General features: G+C 37.9%; 1 protein-coding gene and 1 long non-coding RNA gene across 11 annotated transcripts; both read left to right on the top strand.

Moving 5' to 3' along the window:
- The first annotated feature begins 6989 nt into the window (after positions 1-6989).
- LOC116255743 (BEL1-like homeodomain protein 6) lies at positions 6990-17669 on the top strand. 10 transcript variants are annotated; one of them, XR_004172940.2, is made up of 10 exons: positions 6990-7540; positions 8537-8734; positions 9407-9520; positions 9783-9850; positions 9947-11116; positions 14427-14803; positions 14897-14957; positions 15050-15690; positions 16420-16611; positions 16784-17669. XR_004172940.2 is itself a non-coding variant. In XM_031631694.2 (7 exons), the coding sequence occupies exons 3-7, from the start codon at positions 10022-10024 to the stop codon at positions 16830-16832; spliced, it is 2223 nt and encodes a 740-aa protein (XP_031487554.1). In that variant the 5' UTR covers positions 6990-7540; positions 8537-8734; positions 9783-10021; the 3' UTR covers positions 16833-17667. The 10 variants fall into 10 exon arrangements, 2 of the variants coding, with proteins under 2 accessions (XP_031487554.1, XP_049934241.1); XR_004172944.2 differs by lacking the exon at positions 9407-9520 and having other exon boundaries at positions 9793-9850; XR_004172937.2 differs by lacking the exon at positions 9407-9520.
- Positions 17670-18148: 479 nt separating this feature from the next.
- Positions 18149-22069, top strand: LOC126410121 (uncharacterized). Its single transcript, XR_007573522.1, has 2 exons — positions 18149-19582; positions 21174-22069. It is a non-coding gene; the product is annotated as an uncharacterized LOC126410121 (long non-coding RNA).
- Positions 22070-23153: the final 1084 nt, after the last annotated feature.

Below are 23153 nucleotides of genomic sequence, written 5' to 3'. Positions count from 1 at the left end.
CAAATACAGGGTTTAATTAAACCCTTTTCAAAGGGATTGGGGTGGGGGCTAGTAAGCGGCCAATTTTCAAATCCTCGTAACTTCAATCTTTTATGCTACAAAAAGAGAGCCCCGATATGCAGGTTGAAGCATAACATGGGTGTCACTTGAAAGCACCATAAAACAGCCCTAAACTTTTAAGGATGAAGGTATGTTCGCTCACCCAAACTGATATGCAAGTTGAAGTATAATGGAGTTGTCACTTCGAAACACCATAAAACAGCCCTAGACCTTTGGGGAGGAGGACATGCTTGCTCATCGAAAACTGATATGCAAGTTAAAACATGACGAAAGTATCATTTTGAAGCATCATAAAACAGTCCTAGACACCCGCCCACTGAAACCCTCAAGCTTTGAATACATGAATTTCAAATCTTCAAAAGAAACTGAATCCATGGTTTTCGGATGATATGGAGTATCTAATTTCTGGCATGGATCCGAGATATCTAGAGAAAATAGCAACGACTAGATGAGAGAGAGACATCTATCGATTGCATCAAACATGTTTATAAAAACCCAGTGTGTTAATATCTTTAAGTCTAAAATCACCCCTAGATCATTTTAATTTGAGCTGTGGACATGAATTAATTAGTAGACCAAGTTTTTGGGTCGGATTTGGGTCAGACAGTAGGTCCTCCAGCTTCCGGCTCCAGTACCCGAGCGGCACGACGCACACAGCTGGGTCCCACTGGTTTAATGCGCGCTCGAAGAACCTAACTGCCCTTAACCAATCAAAGGTCGCCACGATTCGTAGGAAAAGTAGGTCTAGATGATGACGTCACGTAACCACGTCATCCCGTTTTGGGTTGTGTTATTTCGACGGGCGGTGACGTTCGTCTTTTTCTGACACCTGCAGGGGTAAAAGTGGAACGCCAACAGTTCACAATTCATCCCCATCTCTTTTGATTAATACCGGAAACGGCACAAACTTTTGGAATTTGAGAATGAATATTATCTTTTTCATTTTTCTGTTTGTTTCTTTTGTAATCTATTGCAGCGTGTGGATGTTAATTTTGGCTACTAAGTGTCAAGTTACTTTAAAGATCAAATGAACAAAATTGTTGACTATGAAAGAACACATATATATGAAAGAACACACACACATATATATATATATATATATATATATATATATATATATATATATATATATATATATATATATAACGTGGTATATTCCTGTCTGAACACGTGCATGGACACCAAGAAAGGGTAAAAGGAATCATACATACTATATTATAATATCAAAAACCATATCTAAAGAACATAGTTTGATAGGAAACACGGGCTCTAGTAAAACCATGCTAAAAGCGTGTGCATGTGCTTGAAAGGTGAGATTCTCCATTCTATTCATTGTCATAAGATCCAGACCACAACCAACAGCATGATCTAATTCTATATATTATTACTACTTTTTAAGGAAGATGTAACCAACTTTTGTTTATTATTAGAGGACCTTGTTGTTTATTTACATGCATAATATTGTTTATAAGCCAAGGGCTCTCCATTGTATTGTACAAATAAAGGACTCAAAATTATAATGAGTGATGGCGGTCCGCTCCAAGATAAAAGGTTGCTTTGGGACCTCGCTGGTTTTACGGTATACTTTTCAATTCAAGTGTCTTACATGCTACCATTTGTAGTCTAAATGAATAATGTCTATGAAAATCGAACTAAAAACATATGATACTTAGGTTGATCAACTATGCTATGCACCTTGGAACCAAAAATATGTGAGTGATGAAATAATACCAATTAACAAAGGAAAGAGAGGGCGTTGAAATGTTCATAAAAGGTTGATGGATTTTCATTAAAGGCTTTGGAGCAAGTCTCAAGCCTCATCTCCAGCCGGTTATATCTTTCGTAATGCTCTTCGTAATAATAACAACAGCAATGACAATAATATTAGTAACAATAAATTATAAAAAACGCTTAAGGTTTGAAAAAAATAAAAAAATCACCGCTCATGTACTCTTTAAAAGCTGACATTTTCTTTGACAATTTCTTGCAAAAGTTGAGCGCATATTTGCGAACTTTTAGAATAAATTTATTATTTGTCAAAAATTAGGTTTGTGATATTTATGATAATGGCCACAATATATCTATCTTTATTTTGAAATAATGGCAATATATTTATGACTACGAGTGGACCGATCGAGTGAAGGAGGTGATAAAAGAGGTAGTTATCGGACAAGAGATAGCAAGTTGAAGCTGTCTTTAACAGAAAGTTTGGTGGTTGTCTGAGTCAAGTCAGCGACTAGTTTTATAGGATAATATTACTTCACACCAATAAAAATTTAATGGATCTACCGACTACATAAAATAAATTAATAAACATATACGTTTATAAATAGAGAAAAATAATTAACAAAATGGGAAAACAAGTTGGCAGCTTTCGAAAATTAAAAGCACCGGAAAACTTTAAGAAAGAGACGGACATGCCAAAATGTCAATTTTTTAATCATCCAAAGAAAAGTCACATTTGTTCCTTTTATATAATTGCATTTGCATGCAATGCACCGGTTTTCTTTGAGAGAGAAAACCGAAAAAAATAATAATAATAAAATGATAAGTCCTCGTCATATCTATGAAACAACTTTCGGAAGAAAAGATCTTCAAGAGGTCAAAGCTTCTCACCCTTCACCCTACCTCTGACGAGTAGTATACTTGTCAACCCGCATGCCTCACACATTTGGAAAAAAGGTCGCCATGAAAAATGACCCAAGTGGGTTTGGCTTGGCACAACTCAATGAAACAACGTGGCCAATGGTTTCTTTACATTGTATGCAAGGGTAAACTTCTTCGACTCATTCGTAGACAAAAGATAGGAGTCCAGCTAGCGGCAGAGCCAGGATTTTTTGGTTAAAGGGCATTCAGATCACTGACTGGGATCTCATGTGGACACCGCATTTAGCTAAACTCGAATCCAGTTCTAATGCAATGTAGGTTTTGAAAGGCTAGTGTAGGTAGTGACCCACACCAGCTCATACTATAGTTCTCCTCTCAAGTCCAGCTAACAAACAGATGTTTCATTTGCCACAAGCAGCCAAAACTGCTAACCACATGCTTTTTTAGTGCAAATTGGCTAAGGTAGTGTGATCGTTTTCGGGTGAGTGAGGGAGAGATTAACAGTTTAACAAGAGACAACCAAAGCTTTTAGTATTTTCGATGTCTTAGAGTTTTGCCTCTGTTGTGTTTCAACTTGTGTATTAAGAACTCTTCTTTTGTAGTACAAAAAGTTGACACTCAAAATGAAAACTGACAACCTATCAACTTCGTTTACAAGCTCTTGTGCCAATCGGTTCCATATAGTATTTTCTTATTCTTCAAGTTCAATTGGTATAGGTAGAAGGACCTCAAAAAAAATAAATTTCATGTAAGAGAGAGGGACAGGGATATGGATGGACTGGCCATGAAAATGTCCCCGTTCAACATATAATTGTTTCGCGACAAAACATATTTATTTCCTGCTTCATGAGGTTTTTTAAGTACTATAAGAACAATCGTAATAAATAATGACAATGATAAAAAAAAATTAATATAAGAAGACATTAGATCTTATTATTGTCTCACTATGGCCTCGCGTCAATGATAAGATGCCATCTCTCTCTCTTTCTTTTTCTCTCTCTCTCTCTCTCTCTATATATATATATATATATATATATATATATATATATTGCTCGTTCATGTTCATTGGGATCGGTCCACGAGGCGCACCAACTGTTCTTTGGGGAATTCTTCTATCACCTGTTCCATTATATTAGGAAAACTATCTAATTAAAACACAACAACATCACGTGCCACCACTCTATGCATATATATGCGTGTCATACTTTACGTTACTAAATTCGTCTAGAGGTTGCATGCTTTTATGCCACTTATTTCTAACTTACTCAACTATACCCATGAACTAAAAAATATAAACATTAAAAGGATTAAAAGAAGAATGAAAATTTTGATGCATGAATCAAATTTTATAAAACCATTTCATTTGGCACTTTTCTGAAATCCAATGAACGAACAGATCATATACATTTTCACCGTTTCCTTGTTATATAGATTCGAACGTTTGAATGTCGTTGACGTTTTGAATTCATGAAAAATGGTTCTACATGGCCCTAAAAACAGACGGCACCCTTAGACATTAAAGATACTTCTCTCTCTCTCTCTCTCTCTTATATATATATATATATATATATATATATATATATATATATATATATATATATATATATATATATATATATATATATATAGAGAGAGAGAGAGAGAGAGAGAGAAGTTCATGGGGAGAAGGAGGAATGGAGTGAGAGGGAGGAGATCTAACCTATCCAAAGGGATGCCAATATATCTGATTTGGATAAGATATCCAACCAAACCGTTTTGAAAAATTGAATATGAAAAAAAAAATTAATATCTGACGAAGAAACCAGATTGAATTCAAATTTCAGAAATGACATCCAATCAGATTTGGGTTTGGATTCAAATATACATCTGATCATTCGGATATGGATTCAGATCATAAACATCCTTTATGTTTTATGTAATATGCTCTTACATTTTGAAAATAAGCCAAATTTGGTAGAATTCGAATTCAGATTTATATATGAATATAAAATCAGATTCAGATTATAAAATTGGATTCAAATGAATATCCAAAAAAACATATATAATTAAGGGTATATCTGATTCGAATATGATATGTCGACATTCTTATTATCCGATCTGGCCCACATTTGATGACTTTAAATTTTTTTAAAAAAATCAGTCACCATCTAATTGTATATATATATATATATATATATATATATATATAAAAGAGAGAGAGAGAGAGAGAGAGCAGCCATAGATTCTCTTTCTCTTTCATATTAAAGAAAGCCATTAGAGAGTTTCTTTTGGTTGCAGATCTAGTACCCAGGGAGCTTAAAATATTGGAGAAAAAGCTCAAGGCCCAAGGCAATTGGTGATTGATTTAAATAAGAATTCTGGTTCTTCTCCCATATCTTTCTCTCTCTCTCTCTGCCGGCGATCGTGGGATTTGAAAAATCGTAGCTAAGATCGTGTTGGCAGGCACTCATGAGAAACAACAAATTCAAGCTTGTGATTAGATGTCAGAACTTAATGGTCATTACATTGCTAACGTGCAGCCTAAGGTTTTCTTTTCTGGTGACATCTTCTTCTATTTTATTATCTCCACAACCACGCCAAGAAATCGACAATACAAGCACATGACTGTTGCCAGGAGGTGTGATGAATCAATCAGCAGAGCTACCAACTTCCCAATTTCCTTCCTTTCTAAACCATGAGGCTTTCTGCTGTCATTTTTTTTAATGGTTTAAGGGAGGGTTTAGGTCTACCAACTGGTCGCTACGAGATTTTAACACCTTAACTGTACTTCCCCATCTGTGGGGGTGGCAGGGAAAACCTGTCCAACCTAAACCCCTGAACCAAACACGGGGAAAGGAAATGACTCCATTGGCCCTGGACTGAACCGACCAAGAGGCAAGAGGCCCTCCCCCAACAACCATGGAATCGGATTCCTCTTTCTGGAATTGGAAACTCATGCATGGGTCAGAAGCAGGGCCTGCCTTTCGAAGACGACAACTCATGGAGCCCGCCATGCCTCTCTAGCTTGTTTATGCCGATTCAAATGTGCAGTTGAGAAGTACGATAGTTGGAAGTTCCAAGAACTTTCTGGTTTTGTGAATCTGTGTTTTGTGTATGACTGGCTTATGTCCAATTTGCTTTCGGTTGACCGAGGGGTAGGATAATGGCATTGGATTTCTTAATTTTTTTTCTTCTTTCTAATGCCATTTCACCCTTTTTTTTTTTGTGGGTGGTGAATTCAAATGTCCTGGAATATCTTAGATTATCTTATACATAGTTTGATACAAGTAGAAATCTAAGATATTCTTGGATATTTCAATTCACCACCCACAAAAAAAAAGGATATATATATATATATATATATATAAGATGAAGAGTGAGTGAGTGAATGATGACTTTGGTTACATGAGTTGTCCCTTTAAATCAGATACATAGTTGAAAGTTAAAACAAAAAGAAAAAAGTAAGAATAAATATAGATGAAAATGTTCATCATATTTTTTTTTTTAAACCATTATGATAAATTGGATGGTTTTAATTAGATGGTTTTAATTTTTTTTTAAATCATTATGATAAACTGGACGGTTTTAGTTAGATGGTCGGATGACTCTGAGAATCACTGTTCAAATTTATATAAAAAATTAATAGTTTGTTGGACGCTTAAATGATACATAGATGATAAACAATCTCAATGCTTAAACCTTTTTTAGTTTGATGGTTGTGAGGAAAAAAGTAAGAAAAAATTATGGATATTTTTTAGTTTATATTTGTTTTTCTCTTTATTTTTTGTCAACCATTGATTTCAAAATATTAAGAGTCCAAATTGTTTTGTAACTGCTAGTATGTAAGTGTTTAGCATTTATCACTCTCTCTCTCTCTCTCGATCTCGATATATATATATATATATTTGTCTTGAAATGTTCAACATTTTAAAAAAACTAAAAGATTTAAACCTATTTATTTTAAGTAACACGGAAGAAGTAATCAAGACCCACAAGGTTCACTGGGGAAAAAAAAAATGAGAGCCATGATTGACCAAATCTCAAAGGGCATTGGAAGGCTGCCTTTCTCGCAATTTAGAATTCATTTGGTACTTTGCAAGAGAATAGCGTGTCCTTTCTGAATCACCTAGAGTGGGGAGCCCTCACCCCTAAATTAGTGAATCTTTTCATCTATTAATAATTCAAATGTTTTTCCCTCATGGTGAAATCTCACGTGCAAAGGTGAAGTATGACTTTCTTTCCACCCCACCAGAAAAAAAAAAGGGAAAACCAGAAAAAACTAAAATTAAAAAAAGAGTGGGAGGAAGAACAGGAAAAATTATTATTTAAACGATGTTGGTTTCTTTGCTTTTGCTGCCTGATGATAGCGTTGTTTCTTCTGCCAGTTCTTTAATCAGGATCCTTTTTTATTCTGGTTGGTCTCGGGATCGGGTTGTCTCCTTCTAAGGGACCTTCTCTCTTGCGGAACCTCTGCAACTTCCCCTCTTTTTTGCCTCCCATTAGACTCACAAAAGGCACAAAGGCAGAGGGTGATAGCGAGCGAGCGAGCGAGAGAGGGGGCTACCTCTCGCTCCTTTCTTCATTTACCTGCTACCCTTTCGTTTTCTCGGCACGCCATTTTCGTACCTCTGCCTCTTTCTCTCCCTCTGCATCTCTTTTGGTCTCTGCCAAGTTCTCTCTCTCCATTGCTTGTTCTCTTTCTGTCTGATTGTTTTTCTCTTGAGCTTCTCTCTCTGGATCAACGTCAGTCTGTCGAGAAGCCGTTGCTGCCTGCCTTACCTGCTTATCTCTACCCTACCCCGAGAATTTTTTCCGTCTAGCCACCTGCAGAAGAACGGGCTGAGCAATTTCATTTTCTCCTCAAACTGGTGTATCAAAGTCTGGTCTTAATCGAGTAAGTTACCTCTCTCTTTGTCTCTCTCTTCTCTCGTTTTAGGGTTTTTTTTTTCTTCCCCAGTATTTTCTTTTGTCATGTGTTTAGAGGTGTCGTTCCAGTTGAAGCTATCTTTCTAGAATATACTGTGAACCAGTGTTGACATTGTAATTACTGTAGCAGTTCTCGTCGGCTTCCTTTTGTGAAATATTTTCTCCTTTTGATGTTTTTGAAGTCCTTTAGTTATTTGAGCTGCCTTGTATTTTATAATTCTCAAAGATGAGGAAAGTATGCTGAGCAATGATTCATCTTGTAGCATGGGCTGTTCAATAGCAATGAAAGTAAATAAATGCATATTCTTCGATTTTAGCTCAAAAGAATGTTTTTTAACAAAAATGACATACTATGGTTTAAGTTTATCGCGCTGTTATATTTTCTTTCTGCTTCTAGTTTAATGTGACGCAACGATAGAAAACTAAGAGCTTAAAAAAAAAAAAAAGAGTGATCCTTTTGCATCTCTCTCTCTGCACACACACACAGAGAGGCCAACATCTGTTTAGGTGGACGCTTAAATTTGTTACATATTGCATGTTTTCAAAGTTGTCATTGTCCCTGTTGAAATCACCATCTATTAGATTAGTGAACAAGGAAACTAAAGCCTGGTCTTAAAAGCTCAAGTAAAGTTTTTTTGCTTGCTTTTAGGGTTTTGTATTATCATGTTAGTTAGTCTAAATGAATTTTCGGGTTGCTAGGTGGAAGGGGCCGAATGTTTTCAATAGTAGTAACAGGACCGCTCTGTACTGTTGAGAAGTTGAAACAAAGGGATACAAGTCCTGTCAAAATTTACATTTTTATTCGATCCTGGGTGCAGGACACTGTGTAAGAACACCTTCATTAATGTTCCAGTGCTTTTTTTGGTGTATCTCTACTGTTTTTATGGTTCAGTCTTCAAATTTCTTATCTTTCATTGTGCTATCAGTTCGATGGCTTGTACTCATTTCACATGTATACTTTTAGGTGCGTCTAGTTCAGCCTGCATAGCACTGAAGATGATTGGGGACAGTCATTGGTTGAGCTATTTGCATTGAATATGCAGTTGATGTTCTAAATGTGGACAGTTGAATCTTAAGTCTCACTGAGTAACCAAATGCTTCAGACGACTTTTAAGTTGTGAACAAGGAAGATGGTGTCAAGCCTAGCAATATTGTTCATCAGGTTTGCTTCTGTGTACCTCTAACTAAGAATTGATACTTGTTCCTTTCGTTTTGCATTCTTTGAAAGTTACATATATTTTATGGCACGATGTGATGTGTCCATAAGTGCCTGTGTAATCACATCCACATTGATCTTATGATCCACCTGCTTGTTCTCTATCTTTCACATTTGTCTCTTCATCAGTTCATCCTTAACCATGCAATAAAATTAACCTACATGGTCTTGTCAAATAGGAAGGAAAATTGTCCAATAGGTAGGAAAATTATTGTTTCCTGCAAATTTTTGCCATTGTGATGTTTGATACATATGTTTCATCATGCGAGGTTTTAATTTCTTCATGGCTGCATGGAGTATGTTATGTTCTAGCGTTTTGTTTGATTGGAAGCAATTTGCTTGTGAGGCACATCTTTCTTTCTTCTGTTCATGGCAAATTGTTTTCTGTTTTTCATTTGGTCTTTGTATATTGGCCCTTGTGGTTAACATTTTTGGCATCATGGTCCATAAAATTGTTTGCTGCTTTTAGTGGATTACTTGGTTTTTTTTCCTGCACAGTTTCTGTATCTTCTTATCTGTATTTCAGATACAAATATCTGTCTGCTTTTGTGGACTAGTTCTTGGTAAGATCAGTATATAGGAAATGTGAACATTTCTGATACTTTTTTTTCTTTGAAGGTAGGGAATTATACTGCCTGAGTTTGTTGCCAATCTGAAAAGAAAATGTTGATCATGTGAATTGGTTGCCTTTCCATTCTATCCTTCACTTTTGGGTTCACACACTGGTAATAGGTAATGATGGTTCATTTGTCTGCTTTTGGGCCTCAATTTCCTGCATGGCCTAGAAAAGGAAGAAAAAGCTTTTTCTTCCTTTATCATTTTTGTGCTGGTTGTTATGGAAATATAAAACTTCTGGTGTATGTGTTTCCCTTCTTGATGCATTATATAGTCCTTTCTTTTGAAAATCGAAGAGGCTTCTTACCTGGAACGTTTGTTTCTTAAATGTTCCTTATCTATCATCTCAGGTTCTGACATTTCCTACCTTTTATGCAAGGCTTTTGCAGACAATATTGCTCCTGGGAACCAACCTGTATTCATTGACTTAACAGGAATCTGGTTGGGGTAACATTATCAGTTCACCCCATAATTTTTTTGATTTGTCCGGAATCTGGTTGGGATAATGATATCAGTTCATATTTGAGTACTTCTTCTGTGTAGGTGTGTTGTTGTATGGCATTCACACTTGGATGATATTGAATCTTCCAAGCAGTTCAATCTTTAGAGAAGATAGTCATGGCTACATATTTCCCTGGTTCCAGTAGTCAAAATGATGTTATGCCTACCTTATACCTGAAGGATGGTAGTCAGAACCCCTTCCCAGATTCGGCACTTCCAGGGCACGTGATGTATATGAACTATTCAAGTGCCAGTACATATACAAACAACTTGCCAGGCCACCCTCGATCTCCACAAAATTGTGTTGAACTTCCTGCAGCTGGCAGTATGGTATCACAGGATTCACACGTGGAGGTCTCACGTCCAACTGCATCATACCCAGGCATCATCTCCAATTTGGTTGCACCTCGCCTTGAGGAAAGCATTTTGAATACCTGGAGGGATGGTAGGAATGAAATGTTTATGCAACCAAGAGTTACACTTACCAATATGTTGGGCATTAGAGAACAAATAAATGGTGGTAATGATTTGGCACGTAACACTTTGAATCTGAACCCCGAGGTGGGTATGGGGACACCGTTGAGCATCTTGCAAGGTGGACAAGGTTTGCAAGTGCAACGGGCCGATGTAGCAGCTGTGCAAGGGCAAGGGCTATCTTTGAGCCTTGGCACTCACATACCATCTGCAATTACAGCTTCTCCTTTCCAATTTCATCATGAAAATCCTGATGTTCCATTTGTAGGTTCCCAGAGTTTGGAGAATGAAGCTCACAAAAATGATGGATTCAGTTGTAAGCAACCAAGTGGCATTAAATTTCCACCTGCCTTTTCAGGGACTGATCAGATAGCAAAAGGGGATACTGTAAACAATTTTCAACCGCCCCTAGTGGTAAAACAGATGCATATGGGTGGGTCTTCATATGGATTGACAAATCTTGCAAGTACTATTACTAATTCCAAGTATCTCAAGGCAGCGCAGCAGTTACTCGATGAGGTTGTAAATGTTCGAAATGCTTTGAGATCTGAGACGAACAAGGGCCAAAGCTTTCAGACATCCACTGGTGAGATGGATACAAGAAAAAATGCTTCTGGTAACCCATCCTCCACTGGGTTGGCTCAAGAATCGATGCAAAGTGTCTCCAATGAGTTGTCACCAGCTGAAAGGCAGGAGATGCAAGCAAAATTGACACAGCTTTTGTCTATGCAGGATGAGGTAGAACTCTCTCTCTCTCTCTCTTTTTCTCTAGCTCACTCTCTCTCATTTCCTTTGTGAAACACACATACACACACACATGTGTGTAATATAACATCCTTTGTGTGTGAAGCAGACTATAGAGATCATATTGAGAAGTGAGAACAAATGTGGGGTTTAGAAACCCAACTGCCCTCCCACCAGTTGTCTTGGTATCTACCTTTTTATGTATGAACCATGGTACAGACGGATTGAGATCTGCCAGACCAGGCATTTGAGTGAGTTTTGGGCCGCGGTACATTTACATTTTTTTACCTGATATTTCATCAAACTTGTTCCTGTTTTAGAAAATATAGCATCTCAGCATTGCCTGATAGAGTTGATGGACCCTCAGATCAGATTCTTAATTTTTATGCTATGTGGTTCTTGCTTGTAAGCATATTTATCTCCCTCCCTTTCATGTTGTATACCACCAGCAGGTAAAAGGGCTGTTGGTGGTTCAATTTCCGACGTCAACTCCCTGTGTAAGTGCTAGCAGGCATAGGCCCCTAAGGTAGAGGTACTAGGCCTCAAGATTATATACCACTGTGAAAGCACTGAAGTCTCTTGGGCTTGGTGCAGTTTCCTCAAGTTACCAAAGGAAAAAAAGGAGGAAAAACTCACTTTGGTGAATAGGGCTTGGCATGTTTTGCATGCTATTATGCCCTTATATGACCTCTTAATTATCGGTCCCATTTCATAAATTTAACAAACCTAGAGAAACTTATATCATTCTGGTACATGTTCCCATCTATTAGAGGCAATGGTTTATATAATTGTGAGGTTGTCACCTACGCTGGTTTTGAAGTGTGGAGTCAACTATTCTTCCATCTCTTAGGCCTGGCTTTGACAAGTTCAACTGAAATAAAAATTTGAACTAAATAAATGGTAGAAAGCTCCTTAGATACATTCCTTATCATCATTTATCTGTGTATTTTGGATAATTGCATCCTTTTAGACAAGAGAAAAAAAAAATAAAAAAGCCTGTCCTCGGGGTTTAGGATCATAGCTTCATCTATTCAAACTGAAAATAATTGTGCCTGCTCAAGCTGCAGAAAACTGGTAACACAATTGTGATGAGTCATTCATTAGTTTTACATCACGGGTATTTGTTGTTTACATGGTTCTTCATTCCTCATGTTCAGTTCAAAGTTCAAACATGCCTGGAAGGGACCCTTATGAGCCTAAAGTCTCCTAAATGAGAGGTTTTTTTTTATAGTGCCTGGAACATCGAAATGTGTTAATTTTTTTAAAAAAAGAATTTTTTTTTGGCTTACATGGTCTTTGAACATTTCTTATGATTAAAAATAATACCACCATGTTTGTTGTAAAATATGTAGGATTTTGCTCTTCTTTGTGTGGTTTTTGATAATTGTTTTTTGTTTTTAAATTGATACTGATATCTTTCTTTAAATGTTTTTGGTCATGACTAGGCCAACTGCCCCACGTAGGTACCGGATAAGCATTTAGGAAATCTGGTGCTTATCACCTCTTTACCTATTTAGATAGGAGATAGGTTCAAAACCATAAAATTGACAACTCTGCTCAAATTGGGGATTTTCCCATAAAAAACATTGTTTTGTCCATGACTGATTTTACGACCTGTTGCAGTGAGGATTTTGGACAGGACTGTAGTGGGTAAGTTTTCTGTTGGTATCTGCCTCTATTTAAATTGCATTCATCTTGTTTATATGTGTGAGATATGACCATTATTGGTCTTTTAGGTGGTGCATAAATGCTCGATCCTTCCTTGGACTAGCTTGACAGAAAAGATTCAGTGCAGAGGACTGCTTAATTGGCTTATGCACCAATGGAAGCATCCATCATTTTCTTTTCTTGGAGTGTTTACTGTCGTGCTTGAGAGTTGCACTGGCTGCTTTTGACTTCATTAGGAAGACGGGCACTGGTTTCACTCTTTTTGTCTGCATTTGATATATGAACATTCTTTCATGTTACGGAGTTGCCTGAAAATCTTTTTTCATGTGTGTACAACATGTGACCCTTCTGTGTCTGTGCATGTGCATGCAGCAACTAGAGAATTTGCATTATCCATATCCAAAATTCTCTTATTACATTTCTCCCAAATTGAAATTTGCCAAGCATTACTAGACATTTTCTAGTGCATTTTGTGTTTGACTGAGTTCAGGATTATCCTGTTGGTCCGTCCATGATAGTTTCATGGGTGATTATCGGTACATTTTCCTTCCAAAGAGCATGCAACCATTGCAAGTACTTAAAAAATGTATCTCACTTAACTTTTTTTCCTGTGTATCAGTGGTGTAGTTTAACACTTTTGACTTCTCACCATGTGGAAAAATGTAATAATCCCCTATAGAGCTAGTGGAACATTTTCTATTCCTTCAGTACCTTAAGCTCACCTTCTCTTTTATTTTGTTGTTTTTTCAAAATAGTTCCACCTTTTGGAATGGGGTATCCCTATTGGCACCTTCACAGTATATAGATGAAGGAAGTAGATTTTGTTCATAAGGTTGGAGATACGAGCCATGTGAAAGTTGGAGTTTGGCCAAATGAATGGTATATTGTGGGAAACAGCTACTGAATGCCAGGCCATTCTCCCCCTCATAAATAGTGTTTGAAACATCTTGGCATAGGTAGATAAAAGAGTTATTTATTTTTTTGTTTTTGGGCCTCCACCCCACACTAGACTTCATTAGATGGATGATTCTTGTGTCAGCTGTTTTCTTCATAGTAATAAGTTCCACAAGTGTCTCTTGAAGAGTTCATGTTTTTTATTTCCAAAACTATCCATCATTTGCTTCTTAGGACAGTTCCATTCTTTATTATTTTAACCATGATTAACAGTTCAGTGGGATTACTTTTACACCATTCTCTTTTAAGTCATTTTCAGTGGAAACATGACTTTTGCAAGCAGCAAATTTAACCTTGTAAGGTAGCAATTGATAGGGAAAAACTAATCTGATGTTTAAAATGAAAAGTTTGAAAGTCCTACATGTAGACTTTTGTTTATTAAGTTATTAACTGTGAAAAAAAAATAAATGAGATAATATTTTTGGTGGATCGTCTACTTGGCTGTTTCTAAGATCAATGATTGGACAAGGGTGCCATCATGCTTGTTGTCTGGAATCATCCTTGGTTGTTTGACATATTCCCTTTTGACCTCTTGCGTCTCTGGTTTCTTAGTTGATCTGGGACCTGTCCAACATGAAATGGAATAGAGTTTGAATTTCAGACTGTAGAACCCAATCTTGCATAACCGTCCGTGCTTCCTAGGAATAACTTTTCTGAAGCCATGATGATTGTTGTCCTTCAGGTTGACAGAAGATACAAGCAATATTATCATCAAATGCAGATTGTCGTTTCATCCTTTGATGTAATTGCTGGATGTGGTGCTGCTAAAACATACACCACACTTGCCCTTCAAACTATTTCAAGGCACTTCCGCTGTTTGCGAGATGCAATAAGTGGCCAAGTTCAGGCTGCTAGAAAGAATCTTGGTGAGCAGGATCCGTCAAATGGCAAGGGTGGTGGCATAACTCGGCTTCGGTTTGTAGATCAACAGCTTAGGCAACAGAGGGCTCTGCAACAGCTTGGAATGTTGCAACAGCATGCTTGGAGGCCACAGAGGGGCTTACCAGAAAGTTCCGTCTCCATTCTCCGTGCTTGGCTTTTTGAGCACTTCCTTCATCCGTAAGATTTTTCATCAGTCATTGTTTCTTTTCCATTCGTATTTGTTTGAAAATGTTTGACCACCTTTCCTCTTGTAATTTTTTTCTTCACCAGTTATCCCAGTGACTCTGATAAACTAATGCTTGCAAGGCAAACGGGCTTGAGTAGAAGCCAGGTAGAGAAATGATGCATTGACACACACTCTCTCTCTCATTCATGCACGCATCTAGTAACATTTTTTTATGGCAAAATCTCATTTTTATTCAGGTGTCAAATTGGTTCATAAATGCCCGAGTTCGACTTTGGAAGCCAATGGTTGAGGAGATGTATAAAGAGGAAATTGGTGAGGCTGAGGCAGATTCAAATTCATCATCTGAAAATGCAGCTAAAGATGATGATTCGAAAAGAGATCCTAAAGAAACAGAGCTACAGGGTAACAGACAGACTACTGCAGACAAAAATCTTGCTAGTGAAAACAGAGGATTAAAGACGAACTTTATCTTGGATACCGAACTAGCGAGTGCTGATGAACTCAATAATAGCCCTCATGTTGTTGAAGATAGCAGCAACTATGGGAACACAAAATTCAGGGACCAGAGATCTCGTACGGACCAGTGCAATCCTCTCCAAGATGCTCTTTTGCATTCTGATACTGGTGAGAGGTTCATTTCATACCAAATGGCAGGTTTAGGGAGATTAGAGAATGATTCTTACACTGCAAAGGGACGTGCCAATGGTGGTGTTTCACTCACTCTGGGGTTGCAACATTGTGATGGTGGCCAGCTAGCAGTGTCCAGTGAACCACAAACCTTTGTGGCAACCCAAGGGGAGGATATGTACAATTCAACTTCTGTTAGCACAACCACTTCCAATTATGAGTTCATGAATATGGGGAGCAGAACACAAAGGTTTGGTTCATCGCACATGTTACATGACTTTGTGGCTTGATTCATGCTTGTCAACAGTTTATTCTGATAAATATGGATGATTATTGTTTTTGTCATTCTTGTCCCATTGTAAATGGGGCCTCAGTATGAAGCATATTGTAATATAGAAAAGGAGAGTGTATTGTAGCATGTACTGTACAGGTATACTAAATATTTTTCATTTACAATTGTGATGCTGGGTACATCTGGGTTCAAACTAGAAAAGGAGAAAAAAAAAAGGTTGTCCATTGCAGTACAAATCTTATTGCATGGAGAAACTGTGTAACTCAAAATATAAAATTGCTATGTACCTCAGAGATAGAAGCATCATATGCACCATGTAGAGTGAATATTCTATTTTTGTTGTTCTGTGCCTGATCGACGTATTCCATGTTTAATACCGAATGCAAATGCAGTTCGTTGAAGTTTGCGCTCTCTGTATCTCTCATAAAATATCATCCTGTAATAAAACTCATAATGATCGTTGAAAAAGGAAGCCTTCATAATTTTAAAAGCTTGAGCGCTTCATGAGAACTTTCATGGCTGTGGTGGAAAAGACCATCTACAGATGACGACGAAGCTAATATTCTTATGATGGGGTGGACAAACTGTGCGCTCTGCAACGTTAGATTTTCTTCTTCGAATGGCTGCCACCTGAGAATAATGCATTCTTTCCTTGTTCCACCTGGTGCTTTATGGATAGAACTTCAGATATTCGAAGAACTGTGATCCTCAAAGAAGATTGGCAACTCAATTTCAATAAATTAAGATTCAGAACGTTTTCCCCTATAGCAGCCTCTCTCGGTTGCTCGAACTGCTGCACACCCTCAAAATTCAAGATTACCAGCCACGAAAAGGCACCGTTGACTGCAACAAAAGGGTTATTCATCAATCATTACACGGGTAACCACACATACTAATTTGGCCGTACATTGATAATATTCCATTATAATGTTAGCTGTATGAACTGTGCTGAGTTTGGGTTCTCCCATCATTTCATACTCACATTCTAAAGTGCTTGCCTGAACTGCTTTTTCCTCGTAACCGACGGTATAAGCTGTTGTATTTTGGATAGGTGGACCCTGCGAGGCGCAGAAGCAAAGAAGCGACACACTTTCAACTGACAAAATCTTCCACTCAGGCGGCCTTCACCGCATTTAATTACACAAAGTGGTAAATGGGCTCGTGTAACTTGCAGACCAAACTGAGCTTTCTCTTTTGTTGAGGAAACATGGGCTCAATTTTCAAGAGAATATTAGTGGGCCACGGTCAGAAGTTCAGCACTCGATCCAGTTCATGGCTGCAAAGCACGAATCATGATATTCCTGCATAAAGCCAACGTATCTAACAGCACGCAGGGAGATGATGGCAGTGTTGCACTCAGAGAGAATTGGGTAAAGGGCAGTTCTTTGTCCCATCACTTTCTGTCCCTGTTAGAAGGAGAGCGCCTCCTGTCAGCATTCGGGGAAAATATATTCCCCTTTCCCTTCGACGATAAAAGAGCTCTTGCACCATCGCTACCTGTCATCAATCTTGCCCATGGTGTCAACATCATTCACAAAAGCTCTTCTTTTATTTTCACAAAAGGTTACAGAGAGAGATTATTGATGCACGACACTGACGAAGCAGCGCGGGCCATTGGCATTACTTTGAGGGGAACATGGAATGAGAGACAGAGAGGGTTCGTTTGTCCTTATGTCATGCTGCCATCTGATATCAAATTCTGGGACCGGTGGTCTTTGCCATCTTTATCTGCAAACGTTACTTCTTCAGTCTTATAAGGACAAGCTGCTCCTTCTCCCATGCTTGATTCCTTGTGTATTGTTCACTTTCAATAGTTACTTTACACGGTGGGAACATTTTTTAAAGCAAAAAGAGTTCTTTGATTGAAGAGGAGCACTACTGGGTTAGTGGCCACTTTCCATGACAAATGTTGGTTTTTTTTCCCTGTTCCCGAGAAGATTTTGTTAGAAAAAGATGATCTCTGTGTTTTGTTGGTTTCTTGATGTAAGCAACAGAAAAACTTCAGTGTCCTTTTCCTTTCCATCTGATGCGCTTTAACGTCACTATGTTTTGGGAGAAGTTGGAGAAGGACTTGGTAATGAACCTTCTAAGGAATAGCAGCAAAATCCTTAGGATGAACCTCCCCACGCCTTAAGATGCAATCCATGGTATGATTTGATAAGAGATCTACCTCATATCCATAGTTCTAACACACTGTGCTTTTGAAAACCATAGATTTAAAATCACTGTTATGCCTCAGATCCATAAATATCAGGTCATCAGAGAAGGGGATGTGACCGTTACATCTTTCAAACACAAAATTAGAATTTATAATCTTAAGATCTTAGATCACCTCAGACCGAAGGTGACATTTTCAGTTTCAATATGATTAATGAAAACCATGAAGGCACATTTTGCTTGGGTTTGTAGAAGTTAGTAAACAACACTCAAAACATGACCAGCTCCCATCTCACTGTGCCAAGGGCTGCAAATGTTCCTGATTTCCTTTGAAAAGTATGTCTATTTACTGGATTCAGTTCCGACCCAAATTCTAATGCATCATGTTACAGTGATCTGACCCATTTGCAACTGGAGATTGCCAAAGAACTTTAACTGATTCGTAAGCCAATGTCAAGACCAATTTTCATACGCAGTTAGAATATCAATCTCATAGTATTCCCAAAAATCCAAGCTAACCAGCCAGTCGAGGATGTTCGTGAGCCCAGTATTGAACCCCCCAAAGCCCTAACACCGGAGATGGAAAATCGCTGTTGGGAAGCCGGCGTCATCCAGAATGCGAGCAGAAATGGTGTCGGCATCTCCAAAGGATTCTATAGGCCACGGTGGGGAGCTTGAGATTCGCCTGCATGATGGTAAGCCTTGCATCACTGTCACCAACCAGGCGTTAGAGAAGATGAAAAACCCCTTCTGATAGACTGCCCTGACATGCTTTCTCGGGGATTCCAACTCCAAGAGTATGGAACACGGATATACTACTAAGTACTAACAATCTATGAAGACAATGAATAGAGATTAGAAATCCTAGGCTTTCCTTCCTGGGAAAGGGTGTCTTCTTGGTGAGGGTAGATATCGAATCAGACCTGCAGGTGGTTCTATGGAAGGGAGCTTGGAAAATAGCCGGCAGAGTTCTTGTTGCAACAAAAAGGTATCCTTGAGACTCGATGAAGGTTGAGGACAACTTATACGTCCCTTTGTGGATCCGTTTGCCAGGTCTACCGGTACTTCTTTGTTATTGGAAAATTTTCTAGGGTGCCGCTCCTGCGTTAGGTGGGCAACTTATTCAAAAAGGCTTCCACAGGCAAGACATGTCCCGTTGAGCTTTGCACAAATCTCTCCGTTTTGGCCCTAAATCAGAGGCCGACTTGGAGATCGATGGCAAGCATTTGTGGCAGGAAAAAGTTTATGAGAGCAATCGAAACTATTGTGTATTGCAAATAAAATACTCATCTGGTAGAGTATTCCGGATGAATAAATTTCAGGTTGAAGAACAAATCGGAGGGAATGGCTGGTCTGACGTCAAAATGGCCAGAAGACAGTGGAAGAAGGGTTCAAAATGTAATGGGGTTGCTCATCCGGAGGAAACTAAGCCGACAGTGGTAGTGCAACAAAGCAAGGGGTGTCTCCCAACAATAGGCAAATCAATTCCAGGCCCTAGCATGAGAAACAGAGGAGATGGAGGTAGTTCTAGAAGAGGCAAACAAAGACCATAATAAGGTTGCAATGGAGGTCATGCGTAATAATCCAGTTTATTTGTCTATGGAAGAAAGGAGACAGCTGCCTCAAAGCAAACCAATCCCTATAGTACCAACTGAATAGGAAGGCGTACCACAAAACCCTGGCCTTGATCAAGGTATGCAGGCTATTATTTCAACCACTATCGAGCTGTTTTGATGAAGTATTGCATGCTAAGCGTAAATATGTTTACATGTCGACTTTGTTAATGAACATAGTATGCTTGATAGCATGTTTCGGGAAGACAAGGGTAAAAAATTAAATTATATAAAAATTAGAATAATAGAGAAAATGATGATTCTAGGGCAAACTTGATGCTGAAACATGGAAAAAGTAAATGGACTGTTCCTTACCCACAAGCCAGAGGTAAGCAGGGGCACCACCCTCTCATAGAATATATTTACTATAATAAATATGTATTAATAAATACTTCGTTATTGGGAGGACCCAAGCACTCTCTTTCGGATTCATAGAACAACTCCGAGAGATCTTTCCCCCCTTTGGAAGATACAGGAGCGAAACAATACCCATGGCTGAACGTAGTCCTGGGCATAACTTTTAGATTGAATGACATTATTTAGTTGCAGCGAAGCCCTATTGACCAGCACCCAGTGAATTCGGCGTAACACTGTTAATTCTCATTCTATCATTCGACCATGTCATCTCATAGCCTGGATCGATAATCATTTTAAGATTGCAAAAATCAAGAAATTGGTTAAAATTAGCAAAGAAAGATGCCATTGGATGTCTTCTAGTTTTATCCATCGGTCCTCTCAGACAACTGAAATTACCAAGGAGAGTACAAGAAGTTTGAAGGTGAACAATGCTATTCGACAATTGCTGAAGTGATTCTTTCCTAAAACGAAAGATTATTATGCAAATAAACACCAAATGGCGTAAAGCAAAATTATGTTTGTCTTACCTTGCATTTAACCCTTACCTTGAATTTGCAGAGAGCTTCAATAGAACTTCTGGATCTCAACAAAGAATGATCCTGGCAGTCCATTGATCTAGCATCAAATTAGACTAAAAAGCCCATTCACTCTGGATTTTGCACCAACCGTCAAACTGTGTAGAGCTAAGGATTGTGTCAAATAAAAACATGATACAAGGAGTTAAGAGAGTTCAATAACTGGATCGATCTGTATCGGTTCGATTCAGTAAAAAGTGAGCCAATAATGGTAAAACTTCTGACAGGATTGCTGCTGCTAAGCATGTTCAGCTACCACCTCTACAGCATTATCATCATCTTCTGTAGTTTCTATTTCCCCTCCTGTGGATGTTTCTTGTTAATGCAGAAGATGAGGCAATTTGCAGAAAATTTTTTGGTTGCACTGTCCACCAGATGCTTGATCAGCACAAGTCAATTATGTTTAATAAAATCAAGTCGCCATGGATCAAACATGTAAATCAGAACTTCTCAAACGAGTAATGCAACAGATAGACTCGTGGGGATCTACTCAAGTGGACTCTATCAAGCACATGGAAATGTATTACAGAATCAGAGTTCAATCTAGTACCAATTTACAAATGAAACTTATCTAAAAAAGTGGAAGTATTCCTAGGGCTAAATGGTGTTTGAATTTGGCGATAGAGGAAAGACTGCTGACATTGTATAAAATTCAGAAATGGGCCATTCCAATTCCTAATATGTGTGTTATCTGCAAGCAAAAGGCAGAATCGACCACTCATCTTTTTCTTACTTGCAGCAATGCAAAGACTGTGGCAGAGGATGGGAGAGTAATTCGATCGGAGGATTAAAATTAAAGATTCTCTACGACATCAATGGCAATGTTGGAAAATGCAAATTTTCAAATCGACATGGATGAAAAATCCTGACTATCAGTCCTCCCCATGACAATATGGAGCATCTGGAAGCACAGAAATGCTGCTTATCATAACAGTAGTGATCTGATGGCTGCTAATGCTTGCTGGATTTCCTGTGGGAAGATCTAAACAATTTATTTTTGTAGCTCGTTGGGGCATCAAATACGTATGACTTTATACTACTATTAGGCCTGATCCATGGCCTCCTTTTAACCATATAGAGTGCTATATCGGCATTGCTCGTATTGTGCAAGAAAGATCTCAAAAAATTGCTGTGGAGGTTCGATCAGCTTCTCATGGAACTGCTTAAGCTGTTGCTGACAGGATAAATCAAATGAAACGTGTAGAGGCAGAAAAGTGCTGCCAAACTTGATGTACCAATTTCATTTTTTGACTGGGTCAGATCACAGTAGGAGGTCCATGGCAATGGAGGAGGATGTTGAGAAAAGTTCTATGTCGGTGCAATAGCAAAGGCATGCGTAATTTTTTGTGTCAACGATAAATTAATCTTGTCTTACTTGATTGTAATCCTGATAAGTCTACAATGGAATTATTATGTACAGCCTTGCTACTGAATTCTGTAAGAGAATGGAATAGGTCGTCTGCACCTTGTTAATGTGCAAGTGCAGGGACTGTTTCTGTTCGTATTTTTGTACAGCATCCATGCTCTTTATTTTTTGTTAATAGATTCAGGGAAAGCTCGTCCAGCGGGGTTGATTCGGAACTGCAGACTGCCAACCATTTGGGGTCTTATTTATTTTATTATATTTTTTATTTCTATATTTTTGTGCAGGTATTTCTGTTGGAAAATTTAAGTGGGTAGCCATTTTCTTTTCTCCTTGTGTGGAATATATGCATATTAAAAATCCAAGAAGGCCATTCTTCAAATTAAATCTGCTGTTCTTTTTGTTGAAGTGGCAGTCATGGGGTCATATTCCAGTAAGAAAGCAGGTGGAGGCTTTGTTAAAATTTCAAAAAAAATCACCCTGAGAACCCCTGATCTTTACACATGTTTTAATCAATTATATGTGCAATCTAAATCTAACCCTACAATAGTGATCTATTGAGCTGAACTATTTGACATGAGGTTTATTACCGGAATCTGATATGAATACTAACATTTTTTTGATAATCTTAAAAAAAAAGATCAATTCTTGGAAACGTACTATAGTCTCTAAGTTTAAAAAGAATATCCTTTCAATGAAAACGAAAAACACAAACAAGTAGTAGTTAATAAACGCTTTTATTCATGTCGGATACATCTAAGATACAAGTCTGGTCTAACATTTCTAACCCAATTAACTGAACTGCATAGCTAGGACCTAATCTGCCACTAGATCTAAATCTTGTCGTCATCATGTCTGCAAGACTGACATATTTCATCCCTATGTGTGATTTTTTTTTTATAGGAAAGCTGGACAACAACCGTGTAGAATTCCAAGTCTTCTTAGTGCCATCCACTTGACATGTCCCAACCAATCGGGCTCCGGAGGAAGAACTTGCAGTAATTTTGAAAATCAGAAGACACGGAAAACGGTTCCAAATTTTAAGTCAACACAAGGTTCTTACTACATAAATGTACGTTTTTCATAAAAAGGAAAAATTTACAAAATCCGGCTCAACTATTTAATGTACTTACAGAAAAGACCAACCTTACAAATCACCACTTATAAAGAAAACCCACAAACACATAATTCGTAAGTGATGAATTTTGGAATACATTTGAAAGTCACTTTACCCTTCATAAAAGAGAAAACGACGAAGGAGGGGGCGGAAATGTGATGTGAATTACCGAAAAATCAACTTAAAAAGTACAATTTATAAATTTTTGAAAAGAAACTATATTTTTAAGGGTAAAATAA

This window comes from Nymphaea colorata, chromosome 6 (assembly GCF_008831285.2).
Source record: "Nymphaea colorata isolate Beijing-Zhang1983 chromosome 6, ASM883128v2, whole genome shotgun sequence".
In the NCBI taxonomy this organism is placed as follows: Eukaryota; Viridiplantae; Streptophyta; class Magnoliopsida; order Nymphaeales; family Nymphaeaceae; genus Nymphaea; species Nymphaea colorata.
The sequence above is the reverse complement of the archived record's forward strand: the minus strand, read 5'-3'. Positions and strand labels throughout refer to the sequence as shown.

Bases quoted from the DNA above. Each gene is read 5' to 3' on its own strand.
- LOC116255743 (XM_031631694.2), top strand. From the start codon at position 10,022: ATGGCTACATATTTCCCTGGTTCCAGTAGTCAAAATGATGTTATGCCT. The intron at 14,958-15,049 runs GTAGAGAAATGA...ATTTTTATTCAG, and splicing joins CGGGCTTGAGTAGAAGCCAG to GTGTCAAATTGGTTCATAAA. The intron at 15,691-16,783 runs GTTTGGTTCATC...TATTTTGGATAG, and splicing joins ATGGGGAGCAGAACACAAAG to GTGGACCCTGCGAGGCGCAG.